The 17,993-nt window shown below is 51.2% G+C and overlaps 6 protein-coding genes across 6 annotated transcripts; 2 read left to right on the top strand and 4 right to left on the bottom strand.

Annotated features, from left to right (window-relative positions):
• The first annotated feature begins 56 nt into the window (after window positions 1-56).
• On the top strand, window positions 57-1,057 carry BDV14DRAFT_77070 (gamma-glutamylcyclotransferase family protein). The gene is made up of 2 exons (XM_073777478.1): window positions 57-174; window positions 293-1,057. The coding sequence occupies exons 1-2, from the start codon at window positions 147-149 to the stop codon at window positions 868-870; spliced, it is 606 nt and encodes a 201-aa protein (XP_073627359.1). The 5' UTR covers window positions 57-146; the 3' UTR covers window positions 871-1,057.
• On the bottom strand, window positions 1,058-5,451 carry BDV14DRAFT_77039 (SUMO protease ULP2). The gene is made up of 6 exons (XM_073777477.1): window positions 5,170-5,451; window positions 4,848-4,960; window positions 4,717-4,773; window positions 3,522-4,640; window positions 3,054-3,461; window positions 1,058-3,000 (listed from the first exon to the last, which is right to left on the bottom strand). Exons 1-6 carry the CDS (start codon window positions 5,383-5,385, stop codon window positions 1,245-1,247), a joined length of 3,669 nt encoding a protein of 1,222 aa, XP_073627358.1. The 5' UTR covers window positions 5,386-5,451; the 3' UTR covers window positions 1,058-1,244.
• Window position 5,452: 1 nt separating this feature from the next.
• BDV14DRAFT_77034 (eukaryotic translation initiation factor 4E) lies at window positions 5,453-7,419 on the bottom strand. The gene is made up of 3 exons (XM_073777476.1): window positions 6,995-7,419; window positions 6,172-6,924; window positions 5,453-6,119 (listed from the first exon to the last, which is right to left on the bottom strand). Exons 1-3 carry the CDS (start codon window positions 7,027-7,029, stop codon window positions 5,876-5,878), a joined length of 1,032 nt encoding a protein of 343 aa, XP_073627357.1. The 5' UTR covers window positions 7,030-7,419; the 3' UTR covers window positions 5,453-5,875.
• Window positions 7,420-8,360: 941 nt separating this feature from the next.
• BDV14DRAFT_190276 (putative protein kinase) lies at window positions 8,361-11,488 on the bottom strand (the record flags this gene model as incomplete). The annotated part of the gene is made up of 5 exons (XM_073771317.1): window positions 8,361-8,571; window positions 8,621-10,264; window positions 10,298-10,402; window positions 10,458-10,767; window positions 10,912-11,488. 5 exons carry the CDS (start codon window positions 11,486-11,488, stop codon window positions 8,361-8,363), a joined length of 2,847 nt encoding a protein of 948 aa, XP_073627356.1.
• Window positions 11,489-13,990: 2,502 nt separating this feature from the next.
• Window positions 13,991-14,641, top strand: BDV14DRAFT_200917 (uncharacterized protein; the record flags this gene model as incomplete). The annotated part of the gene is made up of 4 exons (XM_073773615.1): window positions 13,991-14,110; window positions 14,181-14,263; window positions 14,322-14,375; window positions 14,500-14,641. The coding sequence occupies 4 exons, from the start codon at window positions 13,991-13,993 to the stop codon at window positions 14,639-14,641; spliced, it is 399 nt and encodes a 132-aa protein (XP_073627355.1).
• A 262-nt stretch (window positions 14,642-14,903) lies between these two features.
• BDV14DRAFT_200916 (uncharacterized protein) lies at window positions 14,904-17,564 on the bottom strand (the record flags this gene model as incomplete). The annotated part of the gene is made up of 1 exon (XM_073773614.1): window positions 14,904-17,564. The coding sequence occupies one exon, from the start codon at window positions 17,562-17,564 to the stop codon at window positions 14,904-14,906; it is 2,661 nt and encodes an 886-aa protein (XP_073627354.1).
• Between the last annotated feature and the right edge of the window lie 429 nt (window positions 17,565-17,993).

Here is a 17,993-nt window from a genome sequence, read left to right as displayed (position 1 = left end):
TCCCGCTCTCCACCTTAGCTAACCCCGCGCTAAGCTTCCTGTCACTGCCGGAGTATATCACTCAATTCCTCCAACACCAAGCCATTGCCTACCCTACCTCTACCTAGTATTTGTACGGGTTGGGCGCCGCAATCGCTTCAGTGGAAATGGGCGACCACGTCCTCTTCTTCTACGGTACGCGCGTCCTATTTATAATGTCTTCCGCGATATTATATATATCTCCCTCACCACCTACTTTGCCAATTTTCCCCTCCCCAACACAGATATTCCCAAATAACTAATAACAGATCAGGCACCCTAATGGCCCCCCAAATCCTCCACCGCGTAATCCACGGCTCACCCACACCCCAAAAATGGCAAAAGGACCTTCTCACATTCCGACCCGCAATCCTCCACGACTACCGAAGACACCGGGTCCGATATGCAGATTACCCGGGGATACTGAAGGACACAGACAGCGCCAATTCGGCGAAGGGGTCAGGGTCAGGCGCGCCCAGCGTCCTTGGCACAGTCGTATCAGGCCTCACTGATGGAGATCTGCATAGACTGGATATCTTCGAGGGGAACGAGTACGCAAGGGAAAAGGTTTCTGTGCGGATATTGAGGGAGACACTTTCTGGAGACACGCATACAGCAGAAGGCCAAAATGGCGGCGATGAAGAATGGGTAGAAGATTCCGCGGATAAGCACTTGAAGGATGTACTTGAAGCTGCGGGCGCCGAGTTCGCAGATGAGGGCGAGAGCGTCGAGGCCGAGACATACGTTTGGATTGCGGGGAGGGATAGGTTAGAGGATGCAGAGTGGGACTTTGAGGCGTTTAAGAGGGATAAGATGGCTTGGTGGGTTAGTGCGGATGAGAGGGAATGGTAGTGGTAGTGGTGTTGGTCGACGTGGTATTTCTGAGCCGAGCTTCGGGCATTTGTTTGTAGAGGTTGTTCGAGGGTCGAATAACTAGAGGGTGTATGTTGTTGCCATTATGAGTATGAGTCTGGACAAAGAAGAGAAGAAGTATGCGGTATAGAACAGAGTAAAGAAGTAGCTGATAATAAACGATAGAATGCAAGGCGTTGCTTTGCTTGGTATCTCATGCTCCCAGTGAATATGCCAACATCCGGAACGCCCGGAAATACAACTCTAAGATGTCTAGACAGAAGAATGAACGAGAAAAGGAAATGAACATGAAAATGAAAATGAACCTCCATAGAAAGGAGAACGGATGCTACAACTGCTCGTCCTCGTGCTCGTTATCGAGCAGCCGGCGACCTAGGCGGCGTCTCGTTGACTTGTACTCGACTACTTGAACCCGCCTCTGGCTGCTGGGAGATATCTCCCTCGTTGGCTTCGCTACCATCGACGTAGACGGCGTCGGTGCGCTTCGTTGGTGGCTTGGGTGATTGGGTTCCATTTAGGTGCGCAGCTTCCGTTGGCGGAAAGTTGGTCTTTTCTTGGCTATCTGGTACTTCCACGAGCACGCGCTTGACGGATTCGCTTAGCTTGTCCGTTCCTGGTACTGGAAGCTCCGTGTGCGGATTCGACTTTTGGTCAAGGAATATCACTGATTCTTGTGCCCCAGCTTGGTTCGTGATCTGGTCCTGCTTGACGTCTGATTTGTCGGGCTTGGACATATCAAGTTCTGCAGAGGTATCGCGACTGCGAGAAGGTTCCTTAGGTTTTACTTCTGGTGGCGGTGAGCGTTCGACTTGTACTTGCACCTGCGGAAGTTTCCCTTCTTCAGCCTTGACTTTCTCCTTTCGCTCATCGGTGGTTGGAGTGCCAAGCAGGTAAGAGATTGGTTGCTGATCAACCATCAGTGTACCCTCATCCGCCTGAGTTTTTGTAAGCTGCTCCTGCTCAGAATAAAGAAGCTCCATAAATTTAAATAGTCGTGAGCGTAAAAGACCCGAGCGTAAAGGTGGCCAATCCTCCTTCGACCGCATCTCCTTGCGGAGGAGCTTTCTAACGAAAACATCTGGGTCTTGGACGAACTTCTCCACGTAGGCTAGCAGGTACAGACCGCAGTCGGAGAAATTCGGCTGCTCTGGGATCTCCTTTGCCGTCATGCCTTTGATGAGGGTCTTGTTAATTTCGATGCCTCGCTTGGACTTTGCTTCGGCGAAGAGGTATTCGCGGAGAGTGCTGATGGTCGATGAGCGGCCTTGATTCAGGGAGTCGAAAGTTATGACGATGGGTTGGCAGGTGTTGTATTTCATTCCCGTGGTTGATTTCCTCTTCGGTTTGCGTGGTTTCTTCGGTGTGCCAGTTGAGTTGGATGTCTTCTGGGAGTCTGACTGTGGTTGGCTTGAGTAATCGGATAGTTTCGCGCGGGCGACACCTGGGTTCTCCTCTTTCTCTGGCCATTCATCATCGCCAGACTTTGCTCCTGCCTGAAGTTTCTCATCGGAAAGATTCATAGACGCTAATGACTGCCTAGCGTTCTCCTCTTTCAGAGGTTGTGAGTTGGCTCCCTCTTCAAGCTGAGAGGGCTCAGGTGTTTCTGGAACCTCGTGTACGTCGCCCGAGGCTAGAGAAGCGGGGACAGGAGGCTTTCCCTCTTTCATGATACCCTCCAGATATGGTAGGTTGCATATAACAGCAAGATACCAATGAGCGGCCTCATTAATTGGCACGACTATATAGTCATAGCTGAACAGGTCAACACTTCGCGTCCACTTCTCGACACCTTCGTAGTTGATAGCTCGTCTGCGAGAATTCGTGAGCGTGTCAAAAAAGTACGAATTGAAGAAGTAGACCCGCTTTGCGGCCTCTGCATTGCACCGCTGAAGATGATCCTCGAGGAAACGTATATAGAAGCCGATGATGTTATCATTGAGGAACTCGTGGGGTGCAAGTCGCTCCAAGTCGATCGCGTTCACTTCGGCCTTTTTCTTCCCGAATCGAGGATATACCAAGGGTTTTCTATTCCACTTCTGATCCACATCATCGAGTGCTGGTTGTGGTGAGTGGTTTTCTGGGTCATCTTCAATGTCATCATCGTCATCGCTGGAACGGCTGTCAGCTGTTAAATTTCCGGCAGCAGGCATAGGACAGCTTACCAAACAAGAGTGGTCCGCTCTTGTCGCGCCGCCGACCTTGTAGAACGAGCGGGAGCTCGCAAGTCGGAGTGAAACTTCTTCACCGGTATCTCAACACCTACATTCTGCCGCGTAGCAGAAGGGCTTGACTGATGCTCGCCATTGGCATTCTGACGCGGTGAAGCACTTGGACGGGAGGGGCTGGGGCGTTCCCTCGACGGTGTATCCGGATTCTTTTGCGCAGCAGCGGCCCCATATCCCTCTTGAAGTGCGTCCGAGAGCTTCATTCTTTTCGTCGGGCCCGACGAGGGCTTGCTCGGGGTCTCTTGCGTTATTTCGATCTGAAGCTGGCGCTTATAGCCGTTTGTTGATGCCTGGTACCGCAGATGCTCTCGTTCGCTCTTTCTGAAAGCGCTATCTATGTATTTCCTTCCAAAAGGGGTGTATTAGAAGGGTGAACGGCCACAACAGGTTTCGTGGATGACTTACTCGTCCTTTTCTTGTACGTCCGCTTTAAGCAAACGCAGCAAAGAGCACAGAGTCTCCTTTTCCTTGGGCGTCGATAACTCAAGATCAAGCTTGGTATCGTTGCGATCAACTTTAGACAACTCGAACCGGATCTTGCGACTTGCTCGTCCTCCTACTAATACCTTCAACACCTTCTGAAGAGATATCGTATGAACAATACCGGAATCAGCAATTTGAACGGTAAGCTTGTCGTCACCAGGGTTCACAATAAGCTGATCGTTCTCCCCGCCTAATGCGTCCTTCAGGAATGGGCCGCTCCGATAATAGAAGATCTTGAATGTCTGAGATGCTGGGAGATTCCTTTTAGAGGCCTTTCCCTTCTTGTTCTTGTGACCACGCTTCGATTTATCGTTCGAGATAAAGACTGTGGGCTGAATGTCTGAAGAGGGTTCGTTGTATTTGCCTAATGACGTGGGCACAGGACCGACGGTCACTCCCCCTTGCAGCTCATCAGGGCTATCCCGCGAATATGATGCGCGCGATTTGCCGGAGTGATGTGGCGGAGGCGTGACAGTAACCTGGTTGTTAACAATCGATGGCTTCTTGGCGATTTCGACACTGAGATTTGACGATTGTTCCGGTAGTTTTCGTGCAACCTGCTCGTGACTCCCTGACTCTCTCCGCCTCTCTTTCGCTGCGTCACGGGTAAAGCTAACGAGGTCCTGATCCTCCGAAGACAAACGGTCGGCGTAGCTAGCGCTCTTTTTGAGTCCCTTTGCACCCTTATCTAGCTTGTAGTTCTCCGTTTCCGGGCCGCTTTCGTCGTCAGAAATGGTCACTCGCTTCGAAATTTCTTCGGGGCTTTCAACTCGGCGGCGTTTCGACGATCTTTCCGGACTGTCCGCAAAGCTCTTCGGTCGATTCTGACTGCTGTAGTAGGTCTCTTTGCCGCTGGCGCGTACCGGTCCGCTGAATTTCGCTCCTCGTGATAGACTGTTGAGGGGCTTGAAACTGGCCGCAGCACCCTTGAAGCCGCAATTATTAGCAGATCGATACGCCCACTGGAAATGTCCTAGACATACCGGCTTTTTGCTGGCGAAAGTTTGCCCCGGAATTATCCTGACACTGTGCGGATCTCGCCTAGTAGAAGAAATAATTAGAACCTGTTTCTCCGCACTGCATTCAGGCAGAACTCCGATAAAAAAGAGAAACATACTGCTTGCCACCGCCAAATAGTCTTGTTTCGTCCTCTATGGAGTCCCTCTCCCGGGATCTGAAGAGCATTGCATCAATATCCTCTTTCCCCTCCTTATCGTATCATTCGCAGGGCAAACGGGCAAAACTCACGGCTTAGGCATCCCGGATCCTGGGGGCGGTATAGACTGGCGCAGTAATCGACGTACAGAATCCGGTTTCCGAGGCGGTCTGTAGCTGTTGGCATATCTATTCTGTGCGGCTGACTGTGGTCGCGTGAATTAAAATGTGTTAGTGACTTGAGGTACGGAATAATAGCCAAGAGAAGATAAATTCGCGATAAGGCTGGGTCCGGTCCGGGTAAATCGAACGCAAAGAGCACCGTTAGGATTAGAGGTACAGAAGTGGGGCTAGCTAGTTGAATGTTTGAGCAAACAGGGATGAATGTATGTATTCGTCGAACCAAGTTTCTTACATCGTTTTGGAGGTGATTAGAGTCAAACGGCGCGGGGTCTTTTGAGTCCTTTGAATTTGGCGCAAGGGCATTCCTCACAGGCGGCTCGAGGGAGGCCGTAGCGTTTGTTGGCGGAGAAATGTCGGTTTCGGAGGTGGAGGGAGGAGAGGGTTCGGAGGGAGGCTGGGGAGGAGGGCGGGAGAAGATGGATTCTGACAAGTCCTTGAGAAATTGCATATATTCACCGCGTGTTTCATGGCGATATTAACATTATTCTGCTCTCATCTCCGCAACGCATGGGGAGGCACATAATGATGTGCAACGCCGTCATTATCGATGGAAGACGTAGGGCGGTCAGGGATGTTTTCTGCCCGCATGGCGCAAACTTAGTATTGGCGATCTTGGACTAATGCGTGGAGGGAAGTATAGAACGAAAAGATAAGCTCAGAATGAATAATGTAGACAGGCTTCGCTTCAGTATTTCAGAGAAATATAAGTAGCTAGAGCACCATGTGCAGATGTCTCTGCTGATGTCGACCACTGTGGTTAAGACACCAGCAACATCCTAAGAATGAGACAAGTGATAGTGCAAGATCCAAGAACAATAACAGATAACCCCAAACCAGAATCACACGCAATGTTCGCCCCAATGCCCCGTGCCCAAATCATACCGATGATTTTGTGTTGTCTTTACTATACACGATCATAACAAGTCAGATTAAGCATGTCACGACGTTAGCCCTTTTCCTTTGTCGGCGGCGGCGTCGTCAGTCGTTGGCCTTCGGCGGTCTCCGCCGTACTGGTTCTGGTTGTGGTGGTGATTGTGATGGTTGTGGTGATGGTGATGGCTGTTGGTGGCCTTTTCCTGACGGGCTTGGTCAATAGCAGAGCGTTGCGCGATGCTGTCATCGTGACTCTTCCACACAATGTTTGTGTCTGGAGGGAATGCTAGCACTCGCTTAATTGTCTCTCTGTGATACGTTAATGAAACCAACTGCCAAAGGTGAGAAAGTGTAGACGAACCTGATCTTGATGTTCCGCCCACCGTCAATCTTGGTCCAGAAACTCAAGACATCCTCGCCACTCCGCACACTGAGAACAGCACCGCAAACCTCATCACTAGCCTCCGCAAACTGATCCCCAATCATCGCCAACAAAAGATCCTCCCAATACCGATCCGCCACACCCTTCTTCAATCGCACAACCCACTTTCCACCCTTCTTGTTGGCCTCGTCCTCCCATACAGGACGAATACCCTTCTTGAAGATGTGATAGTCGGAAACGGTAGGAAGGAGAGAAGGCCTCTTCAAATGCGAGTATATCGACCAGAAGCTCTCGACCGAGGAGATCGACGCGAGGGGCGCAGTGGACTTTTCGTAGTCGGAGTATTTGGGTGTGGGAGGACGGTACCAGATGATCCAAGTAGACCGCAGAGCGTGCTCTTTCAGCGCCGGCACGGAACTCTTGGACTTGATGACTTCGGTACCTAAGGGGTTTTCGCGCCTCTCGCCGGGAGTCCTCATATCCGACGATCCGCCGGGTGTCTTGGGCGCACCGAATGACGCAAATGCACCGGAGCCGAGGCCGAACGCGGACGACGCATTCGTAGACGGGGAGGATACACCGGCAGAGAGAGGAGAGAGGGCGTTGAAAGGATTGGACCGGCCGCCGTGGGAGCTGTCGGGGCCGAAGCGCTTCGTTGTGCGGGAAAGGTCAACTCTGGCGCCACCCTCTTTAGTATCGGTCCCGGTCATGGACAGAGACAGCTTGGAGGTGCTGCGGGGTTAGTGTTAGCCGGAATTGAACGGCAGCATAATTAACACAAAGACAAGCAGGCGGTACATACTTGTTTCGGCGGGTCCAAAGGTTTGCGTTCTCCATGAGGGGTGGTGGTGACTTGGGCGGCTCAAGAGGAAGCTCTCATCGATGGGCAAAAGAGAAAAAAAAAACCGAAGCCGTTCAACCGTACAATCGTCGAAAGCGCAAAAATACAACGATAACAACACCAACGCTAGAGCAATGCAAGTACTTGGAAAGATGCAAGAAGAGCGAGCGCGGAAGGCGAGCGGAGAATAGACAAGAGTGGTGGTGTAGCGACTAGAGAGGGGGAGAAGATGGAGAAGAATCGTGGCAGAGTCGTGATCGTGATGGTGAAACAGCGGGAGAGAAGAGGTCGGACAGAAGGTAGAGATAGTAGTTCACGAGTAAGAGATGTGGAGAGAGAGTTGGAAGGGAGAAGAGGGTACTTTTGAGGCGGAATTAAATGTAGACTGGAAATAATTGATATTCAGAACTTGTTGTCTGTGACTGCAAAGTTGAAGGACTGGTACTTGTTGCCTGAGGCACCACTTTCTGCAAGAGCTCCAGTGACGCTGCCCAATCAGGCTCCGGCCCGCCCTTCTGCGTGGCGGGGGCTTGTTGTTCCGTTCCCTGCGTGTGCCTTTTCTTTCGACTTTTTTTGCGCTTCTTCCTTTCCTTTTCTTTTTCTTTTTCATAAAACCCAAGACCACCAACTCAAATCATCGCCGCCTGCAACTTTTGGTTCTCACTGCACCGGCGATTCCGATGAGTGTGTCGAGAAAAACTACCACCCGCTTCTAAAACCATCATCACGAGGGCTCTCCAGCTCCATGATGCGGTGATGACCTGTATGACGGGACAGTCCCAATGCTACGCCAACTCTTGTTAGATATTCTGGTACTACGTATGTGGCCAACCGGCGGGGACTCTCATGCATTGCTTTTGCAGTGTACTACAAGTAGACTTTTAATGGTGCGTTCGACTGCCCTTTTTCGTGTACCAATATATCATGATGATCTGTATGAAATACTCATACTCTGGTAATCCGACGTACTCAACCGCTTGCAAACCTACTCTGGGTGCTTGCTGGTAGAGCTTGAGGTCCAACGGCATTGTCTGAGTGCATTTGTCTACCTAAATTTGACTTCGATTCGGTTCGAGACGTTCACTAATGTTCGTCCGTAGACTTACCAAGCCAGACAAAGAACCTTGCTCCCTACTTTTACTGACATCATGTGCCTAAACAAGGCAATTAACGCATGAAGTTTGAAGAAGTTGAAATTGTTATCTGAATAAGTCGGTAAATGCATGACATTTCCCGCAGAAGTGCTTCATGATCGCAAATAATGGGGATATGGTGCTTGGATCTCTGTCAAAAGCACGCAGTTCTAGATCGTAGACATTGCAATAATCTATTGCTGCTCAACCTGTGGCACCGAGAGCGTCAGCCCTTCACTTGTATCTTGCTTGATACGCTTGGGATCTCGTTCATCTTGCACCGTGGAGACCGTCTTGCGCTTCTCCTTGTCCTTCTGATATTCAACCCGTCGGGCTTCCCTGTCTCTTTCCTTCCGGAGCGCCTTTGACTCGAACTCGTGCCAGTCGCCTTGAATTTGCTCCAGTCTAGTGACAGTTAGTCTAATGCGTCATTATACGGATCGTATAAACTTACTCAACAGGCTGCTGAGGGCTTGGCTCCTCGGAATGGAAGTATGGGTGTGCTAGGACTTCTTCGGCCGTTGGACGTTTGGCTGGATCGTAGCGGAAGACCTGGGAGATCATGTCGAGTGCGGCAGGGGAGAGAATGTCCTTGTAGACATCTTCAAATACCCTCTTCTTGCGCTCCGTCGGTCGCATGAGTTCAAACCAGGGCATTTCGATGATATCTGGCCACTCTGCTCGCGTGGGACTTCCCAAAGTATTGTAAAGTTTGTCAAGTTGACTAATTTCTCCACCTTCCCCTGGGAAGACAGCTTTCTTCGTGAACATTTCGACATAGACGCAAGCCGCACTCCAGACGTCAACGGCTGGTCCATATCTCGTTTCACCCAAGAGTAGCTCGGGAGGCCGGTACCAGATAGTGATAACACGGTTTGTGTAGTCGAGCTGTCGGCTCTTGGAGAAGAACCGGGCCAAGCCAAAGTCGGCATATTTGAGTCGGCCCTGGTTGCTGATTAGAATGTTGGCAGCTTTGATGTCCCGATGTAGAACGCTTCGGTGGTGTAAGTAATTCAGTCCCTCGAACATCTGCTTGGCGAGATCTTTCTTGTGGGCAGCTGTAAGTGTGAAAGTCGGATGATTGATCAAACCTGTCAGATCATGAGAGAGATATTCGAACACCATGAAGCATTCATTCCTTTCGACCATGACTTCAAGCAGACTGACAACGTTGTGGTTGCGAAGGTGCTGGAGTAATTTGATTTCGCGGACCGCGGTCACAGGGAAGCCGTCCTTTTCGCCTTCCATTCGGATCTTCTTCAACGCAACCTTTCTCTGCGTATAGACATGGATAGCCTTGAAGACCTTTCCGTATGTACCAGCACCGATGACCGACTCATTCCCAGGTTTGCGGAAATAAACGGAGTCTGACTTGGCAAACTCTTCAGAGATGGTTGGACGTGGCTTTGGCCGAAGCACGGTCTTTGGCCGTTTAGGCGGCTCTGGAGAACGCACAGGCCGATGCTCTGAGCGGAAGTCTTGAGGCCTGTCGTTTCTTCGTTTATCTTGACGAGGATCGGGACGACGATCATGTCGCCTGCTATCACGCGGTTCTCGGGGAGGACGGAAATCACGATCGCGCGGGTCTCGATAATCTCTTCTGTCATCCCTTCCTCTGTTTCGGTCCCTGTCACGATTACGGTCTCGGTCTCGATCCCGACGGTCAAATCGCGGCTCCGGTTTGAAACGAGGCGGCGGTGCATTCAAGATTCGATTGCGCGGCGGTTCGGGGGCACGCGGTGGCGGTTCCCGAGCTAGCATACGTTGAGCCAGATCAGGCACTGGTTTAGGTGCTGATGGCGGTCCCGTCTTAGCCTTGAAAGCAAAGCTGATCTTGCCGCCTTTACTAGGACCAGTAGGCGGGTCTGTTGGGCGCGAGTCTTGCTGAGCTGGCTGGCTCGGTACGGTACCTGAACCATGTTTCAGGCTTTCGTCTGCTCGACTCGAAGGCCTGAAGTTCTGATATGCTTCCCGGTGCGATCGGGGTTCTGTAGGTGGAGCGGGAGGTGGAGGGTTGTCCGCCGCAGGGCCCTGCGGTGGGCTTGGCGGCCCTGACCTATTTCGTGAGTCTGGGTTGTGCTGAGGGCTGCTAAAGCGGCTTTTGGGACCGGTGGGTATCGCCGCAGAGAACCGACGGTCATGATGGGTTTCTCGAGATCGTTGCTGTTCATCACGATGAGAGTGTGACGAAGCGTGATGCGGTGATTCATTCCCGGTAATATTTCTTTGCCTAGAACTATGCCTCCAAGTTAGTTAAATATAATGGAACACATGCCAAGATGAGAACGTACCTAGGATGGCCATGATGTGACGGATGGTGCCCACCTCGCCCGCTCCTCGCAAAGGAGGTGGGCGAATTCGAACGGGTAGATCCATGATACGAATGATCTGGGGATCTTGATGGTCGTCGCCGCGGAGGACCGCGAGCCCCAGGTCCCCCAGTATCCGGGTCTAAATTTGGTCGAGATGGTGAAGTAGGTGGATACATAGCCACGTCGCCCTTCGACCCCCGACGAGATTGCGCCGACGGTCTGGAATCAAGCGTGCCGACAGAATTCCTAGATGGCGATCGCTGGTACGACCGCCGTTCAATTTCGTCGTCTAGCCGAGGACTAGGATAGCGCCGACTTGAGGGCTCCCAGTCGGGAGACCTGGAATGCCTAGGTCTTGATGAATCTCGAGGCCCGCCTTCGTGTTTCCGTCGGTCCCTCCCCCTTCGAGGTGATGGTCTCCGGCTGGGTCTACCGCGGTCTGGCGGACGCCCTCCCCTTTTGCTGGGTGGGAAACCTCGGTCGAAAGCGTGTCCTCGCCTGGGGGGCGCCCCACGAGGATGTGTCGGTGGTTGGGTGTTGAAACCTCTAGGCGACGGACTGCGTGTCCTTTTTCGTTTCGGTGGAGGAGCGGTTGGAGAGTCCTCTCTGCTGCGATAGTCTCTATCAGTAGGCCTCATGGGGGCGTTGGGACCGTGATGGTCGAGAGGTTCAGGAGAATGAAGGCGATTCGATCGTTGAGTCGCGCGTATTTCCGGGTGTGACGAGCCCGTTGATTCGCGGGTAGCGTTAGTGGAAAAATCACGATGTCGAAGTCCGTCGTTATCTGGACCGGGGAAGGAACGCGGTGGCGGCGACCGTGACGAGCGATCAGGTCGGCCCTCCTTGGGTCGATGGTGATGATGATGATGGTCTCGGTCGCGAAGAGTGTCCCTTCCCCTATCGCGATGGGAGCCTCTAGGTCTATGGTTCTCGCGGCTGTGGTGGTCTCTAGCGTCGCCCGAACCTCTCCGCTGGTCTTTTAGCACTGGGCTCCTATGGGACCCAGCCATGTAATCTTCGCTTCGTGCTGCATCTGGTTTGAAAACGTATGGCGAGCGATGAACGAGATGATGCGAAACGTCAAGCGGGTGAGAGTGGCGAAATGCGGTGATGATCACAGGGATTGGGACTTTTGGCGGCCCTGGTTCGTCTGGCTGGTCAAACGTGAGGAGCCCGTGTTGAAGTCTTTCCGCTGGGGTCTGGGTGGTGCGGACCGGTGGTTTTTCCGGAGTTGAGATCTGAGTGAGAACAAGATGCTGTTAACCCTGGGACGAGGAGGACAAGAGGACAAGACGGGTGGGAACATGAGAAAACAGACAGTAGCCTGATACGCAGACAGGAAAGGGAGGACGTACCTTGGAAGTCGTCAAGTTAGGTTATTGAGGACAAGTGTGTTGCTGCCTCTGCTCTACTGATACTAATCGGCATACGAAGTCATTCACCCGGTAGATGATTTACTTTGGGTGATGGTTTAAGCCCAGGCGCCGGTCCGTTTGTCCCTCCTTCTCGGTGCGGCTCTTACTACGATTTGTGTGGCCCACAGCCTCCTGGGAATGTTAGTCACTGGGCAGAAAAGAAACTTCCCCCACGCGCTGAGTCCCGACACCTATATCACCTCTATAGACTGTGGTTGAATGACCCAAGGCAGTTCAGATTGTTGCCCAGACGAACGCCGATACCATGTAGCGGATATTTTCCATCACCGATAAGCCACCCATGCGCAACTCGGTGCCTCGCGCCTGGTGCGATGTTCTATGGCACTTAGAGGGTTCCGCTCAATTATCTGGTAGGTATCTCTTTGCTTTCAACCTCGCGGTTTGCAGTCAACATCGGCAACACGATTCTGCAGTATCGCTTCCGTAGCAAGTTCACGTTTTCCATGGTCGGGCCTCAGCCCCTGTCAATGCAGTATCAGCTGATCCAATGATGGACCATCCCGTCGACTCTTGGCGCAAAAAATGATGTTTCGAGGATCTCATCCCCAAAACCCCAACTACGTATAGCAAAACAAACAACAGGGCCAGAAGTTGGGCATGCGCTGAACGTAGGTGAAGGTGTCCCGTTGCAAGCGCGCCTCAACGGTGACAGTGATCGCTGTTCAGCAAAGATTCAAATGGGTACCACCGTCGCCAGCAGAGACACTGTAACTAGTTGGGGATCACTCGTGTTGCCGAGCGCAAATGCCTGTAGCGGTAGGCCATATCGTGATGAGAAACAAACGACCAGTTCCAGTGGTCATGAGGAGTCGCAGATGTGACATGCGAGCTTGGGCCTGACAGTTCAGTGTCGAGGAACTTAAGATTTCCAAAAGCGGAGAAGCTATGAGCCTTTCTCACTAGGTGAGAAGACAGGGTCCAACCCAACGCGCTTTACTGGGAGAATGACAGATGCAGGAGAAGCAGGTCTATCCAGGGGGTAAATGCCCGCCCTCTGCTGGCCGAAAAAATACCAACCCGTTGCAAATTGCAAGCAGCAGCTTGGAATCAAGAAGAAAAGGTTGATGATTCGGCGACAACATCGCAAGCTCGAACTGGTAGCCGCCATATCTAGTAATCTGTTCAGGGGGACAATTAGATCTCATCAACAGGCGTACCTGATGGTAGCGACGAGGTGCCGGTATCAACAAAGTTCTAGCTGGACTCGTTAAGATGCGCGATATCCAAAAGCGCAGTGCTGAAATAGAAGCTCGTCAACGTGCGATGTTCAGACATCTTGAGGTCGAGCACACGTCTTGTCTTGACGCAGCCAGCGGTGACACGAAAGCTGAGATCGGGCGGTGGGGGGCGGGATTCGACCGATCACCTTGGGAACTTCGGATCATCAATCCATAAGAGCTCCTAGCACAAACCGAAAGCCGTTGGTATTGGAAATTATGAATTACTTGTGCAACGACGACTTCTGGGTCCGAATATTCACAGCAAAGATAGCATATGATGAAGCCTCTGTGGAAGTGGCATCCTGTTGTTGGTGACTTGATGACAGGTCGAAGGTTTCCGCAGTCGCCGAAGTGCCAATGTCAGGTGAGTTGCACGTGACTATCTGTCCTCCCCACGTGACTATTGCTCGACGAGGATCTATATGCTCAAGAACAAGATGATGCAGAGACGCTGTGATATGATACTCACATCATGACTTTAAATTCATATATTAAACCGACTAGGACCGGTGTACTATGGGCGGAAGTCAGTCTATAATCAAGTCGAGGGTCAGCACCACGAACTCTTAGGGCTAACCAAAATATATTACTTAAGAGCAGCAAGCCGTGGCTACCATCAAAAGAGGCTTTCCTTCATTTGAGCTTGAATTGCAGTATTGCCTCTGATTGCACCCGAGTTAGACTTAATTTACATCATACAAAGCTTGCCTCCAACTTCCGGTAACTCTGCGGAATGGATGTCCGGCCTCCTTATAAGCCCCCAAGGAGTCTCTCTCCGGCGTCTGCCTGAACACTTGCACGTCCGTACCCAGCATTGACCTTCCAGACATCATTGAACATCTATCAAGATCTCAAAATGCAACTCCTCAACCGAATCCTTCCTATCCTGGTCGCTCTCACCGCAGTCGCCTCCGCCGGCAAGCCCGTGACCCCCGGAGAGCCAACGGATGAGAATCCCAGCCCTGTAAAGGTCAATGTACGTCATGCCTTCTCTTCATCCACCCACCCAAGCTCTGTACTGATTCGAGGGATGTTTGTGGTCATAGATCCTATGGGACGTCAAACGCTTCCCGGATATGGAAAAGAATATGAGTATTGGGACTTGCTATCATGATGCTAGTTTTGGGGGGTATGTCTCTTAATCTTGTCACAATCGCCTATCGACTTTGGTCTAATGAAATGGACAGAGACATCCAAGGCTACACAATCAACGGCCCCAAAGTGAAAATTCAGAACTGGAAGTACGTTGCTTAACCTTACCTAGTTATCTATCCCAGTACATCCTACCCGCGTACCCTTATGTCATCATGCTCCAAGCATCATATGCAATAAATCTACATGACTGACCTATTATGCGTCGGATAGAGGCTCAAACTTTGATGACGAGCAGTACAGCCCTGACTGGGAGGGCCCGACGAACCGGAAGAAAGTGAAGATCAGTCCGCGGGCGATTCGATCTTATTGTATCAACGAGGAGAAGGGGCTTGGAGACACGGGTCAAGAGTGAAGAAAGTCTTCTAAGACTGTGAGGTTGTACTTCGATCTTGGAAGGACTCCACTGAAGAAAATGACGGTGCTATTTTCGAGGATAGGGCTTGGCTACCTTATTCAATGGATGCACATCGACCGTGGCAATAATAGGACCGAGCGGATTTAGATTGCTTACGCCTTGATATTGATGTAAATCATAGAGACTGTTATCTGTAAACGAACTGCGACAGCATCAAGTACCCAAGCGAGAAGCTAAGGAAAGCACCATAACCTAATCCCTAGTCCAATCTAAGCGCCTCCTGCACATCTCCATTACACCTCTCCGTCGCACGCTTCATCTCCTGATCCCAAACACTATTCGGCCTCTCGCACACTGCGAATCGACTCGCCTCAGCATGATTAAAGATCCGCCGATACATATCCTGGAAGTCAAGTCTACGTCTCGAGGCTTCACGAATAATCAGCTCATCAGGCCTCCTCAGCTTCGCCATCCGCTCTCCCGCCTCTCCATACCCCTCATACTGCAACGAGCCAACCTCCTCAGTAGGAACACCGAAGACTCCTCCGCCCTCCGGAAAAAGCTCGCCGTCGCGGGGGTTATAGTGCCAGCGGATAAACGCAGCGAGAAGTTCGACGTCATTGCGCAATGCTTTACCAGTAAGTACATCAAGACAGAATTTCAAGCTAGGCTGTGCCATTATGAGTCGGCGCTGACCGCCAGTTTTATTTCCGCGCTCAATCTTAACGAACATGTCGATTCGGATAATGAAGAAGACGGCCATGAACAAGTCAAGGTCTGTCCAGAGGTTGCGGTTCGAGAGGGTCCACTGGCGCCGCTTTGTGTCGGGGATATCCATTAGGAACCACAGCTTGTAGATGGCAGACTTGTAGCGGCGCGGGAAAGGATATTTGGCCTTTGAAAGGGCTGTGATGATGGAGTGGACTGTTCGGTCCCGGGACTTGATCATTTGCAGCCAGCGGAAAGAGACGGTGTAGGCTATTACGGAACCTGGTGTGTTGGGAATCGAGAAAGGGACGATCTCGTCATTGATGAGGAATCGCTTGAACCAGAGTCGTTGGTAGCAGCGCCAGGGGAAAATGAAGGACGCTGTTCTGGAGCGGTGCGTTTGTAGGCGGATGACTTTGGGTTGGTTCTTGATTATGAAGGTTCGGGCGGCTCTTGATGTTGCTTGCAGGTTGATGAGGTCTTGAACGTCCAGGTATCTGGTGAGATTGAGGGCTAATTCTCGGTGGTCGAGAAGGGGGGTCAGAATGTCGACTGCGGGCCAGCAGTTGACTGCAGGGACGGTATCTCCATGCTCAATATTCGATACTGGCTTCTCTTTTACCGTTGTATCATCGTCTTCTGCAGCTGGGGATCGCTCAACATTGTTCTTCAAGTCAATGAGATGTGCTGCTGGTTCATTTTCAGATTCGGCTTCTTCTTTGATGGGAGATCTAACGGTCTGGGATGCCGCCAAAGGATGCTCAAATATCTCGCCCATTGTCCGCTGAAAACCGTTCCGATCAAGAAATTGTGTCTCTCTTGAGTCTTCAATAGATTCATCAGCGCCTTCGACCTTCACAGGAAGATAGAACTGAGCATCGTAAGAAACTGATTCAAATTTTATTGGCTCTGACTGGAAGGCTGTAGGATGGACTTCGTATTTGAGGGCTGGCACAGAACGAGGAGTACGAGCATGAAGGCTGTAATCGGGGTCAGGACTGTGTGGCTGAGTCCGCAACACATACTGCTGGTTGCCTATATCAAGCTCGTCTTCCAAGACATCAGGGGTGTACTTTCGGTCATCTAGAATGCACTGCTGAGCGTCTTCCTCGGGCTCGTTCTTCACAGCATTGGACGCATGCGTTGGGCCACCTAGCATGTAGCGCCGAGCTTCATCGTCATGTTCATTCTTCGCGTAAGTGGGATTAAGAAGATGACCGATTGTGTAGTGCCGATGGTCTGCAGGTTCGGCCTTGACCACGTTGGGCATGTGGGGGGGATAATCAAGCATGTGGTGGTCTGTATCTGGTTCATTCTTCACGCCGATATAAGAGCCACTTTCATATCCCGTGTTACCCAAGTTGGGGCGGAAAGCGCTCGTAGGACGCTGGTAGTATCCTTGATTTGTGTAGGCATTCTGGTTATAGCCAATGTTCTGGTACGTCGCATTCATGTTCAAATGGTATCCACCGTTATAACCTTGAGCGCCATTCCACCCGGAATAATGGCCGTTTCTAAGTGCATTCGGGGCAAAAGTAGTTGTGGGACGCTCTCGCTCGAAGACCTGTTCATTTTGCGGTTGTCGCTCCGCTGGTATTTCCAAGTAGTGCCCATGTCCGGTAGGAGTGCTTCCGCGAGAATCGTACTCGCCAGGAGGAACTGGGTACTGGGTTCGAGGAATGTAGGTTGCAGGAGGGATATGAGGAACGAACACACCGTCATTGCTGAATTGAATAATCGAGGGCATTCCCTGGATGTCAGTGTTCGCCTGTGGACGCTGCGGGATGGGTATGATGTTCTCCGGTGCGATACCAGCCAGAAGCTGCTGGCGGTAGAGATGGTCTTGGAGAGTGCGTTCTCTGTTCATCGTGACTGGAGCTGAAGCTGGTGTAAAATTCCTGTAAGGTCTCTGTATTGGTACCGGTGTTGTTGAGTGAGATGGGGTGTTCGGTTGTTGGTAGTGGTGTTGGTGAGAGAGATGCGGGCGATGTGTTGCTTCAGAGTCGCTGCCTTGATCGTGCTCTGACTTGAACACCTGCCCTTGGTTGTTGGTAGTGTAGTGTTGCTGCGGTTGAATAATTGTCTTTGTAGCTTGCGTTGTGTTTATTGTTAGATTCCGGTGATTCCTCTGGTTGATGGCGTCGTTTGGGATATGAGCCATATTCATGAGAGAACGAGCTACGTCCATCTCATGCCGGTCTAGTTGGGACATCTTGCCCAGTCACCTGACAGGACCAACAAGATGAGATAGGCAAGATGAACAAGACAAACAAGAAGAACGAAGAACAGAAGGTGGAGAGAACAAATAGACAAGAGAGATGAGACTAATGAGATATAAAAAAACACAACTTAAGCAGGTGCTTCCGATCTCGAAGAGAGAATTTGAGAAAGAAAAAAAAAGATTCTAACTCTCGCATGAGACTGATAGAAGATAGCATGGAAAATTCTAGGTAACAGCGAGAAGACTATTGCTTGGTGACTGAGAAATTCGTTCACTGGTTGTGAATTCTTCACCTTGCTATCCCACTAGGAGACAACCACTGCCCAGGTCTGTGAAGTTTAGCTGTTACTGGGTTCCAGTGCTATCAGACCTGATCCATGATACCAAGATTGGAAATATAAAACACCTAGGGGAGTCTTG

This window comes from Aspergillus stella-maris (genome assembly GCF_047715825.1).
Source record: "Aspergillus stella-maris strain CBS 113639 unplaced genomic scaffold BDV14scaffold_33, whole genome shotgun sequence".
NCBI lineage: Eukaryota > Fungi > Ascomycota > Eurotiomycetes > Eurotiales > Aspergillaceae > Aspergillus > Aspergillus stella-maris.
This window is presented reverse-complemented; position numbering and strand designations above follow the sequence as displayed.

Excerpts from the sequence above, each read along its gene's own strand:
- BDV14DRAFT_77039 (XM_073777477.1), bottom strand. The coding sequence starts at position 5,385 with ATGCAATTTCTCAAGGACTTGTCAGAATCCATCTTCTCCCGCCCTCCT. Across the intron at positions 4,641-4,716 it reads CTATTTGGCGGTGGCAAGCA|GCGAGATCCGCACAGTGTCA; the intron begins GTATGTTTCTCT and ends TTCTTCTACTAG. Across the intron at positions 3,462-3,521 it reads GACGTACAAGAAAAGGACGA|GAAATACATAGATAGCGCTT; the intron begins GTAAGTCATCCA and ends CCCTTTTGGAAG.
- BDV14DRAFT_77034 (XM_073777476.1), bottom strand. The coding sequence starts at position 7,029 with ATGGAGAACGCAAACCTTTGGACCCGCCGAAACAA. Across the intron at positions 6,925-6,994 it reads CTTTGGACCCGCCGAAACAA|CACCTCCAAGCTGTCTCTGT; the intron begins GTATGTACCGCC and ends CTAACCCCGCAG. Across the intron at positions 6,120-6,171 it reads GGGCGGAACATCAAGATCAG|AGAGACAATTAAGCGAGTGC; the intron begins GTTCGTCTACAC and ends AACGTATCACAG.
- BDV14DRAFT_77070 (XM_073777478.1), top strand. The coding sequence starts at position 147 with ATGGGCGACCACGTCCTCTTCTTCTACG. Across the intron at positions 175-292 it reads CCACGTCCTCTTCTTCTACG|GCACCCTAATGGCCCCCCAA; the intron begins GTACGCGCGTCC and ends ATAACAGATCAG.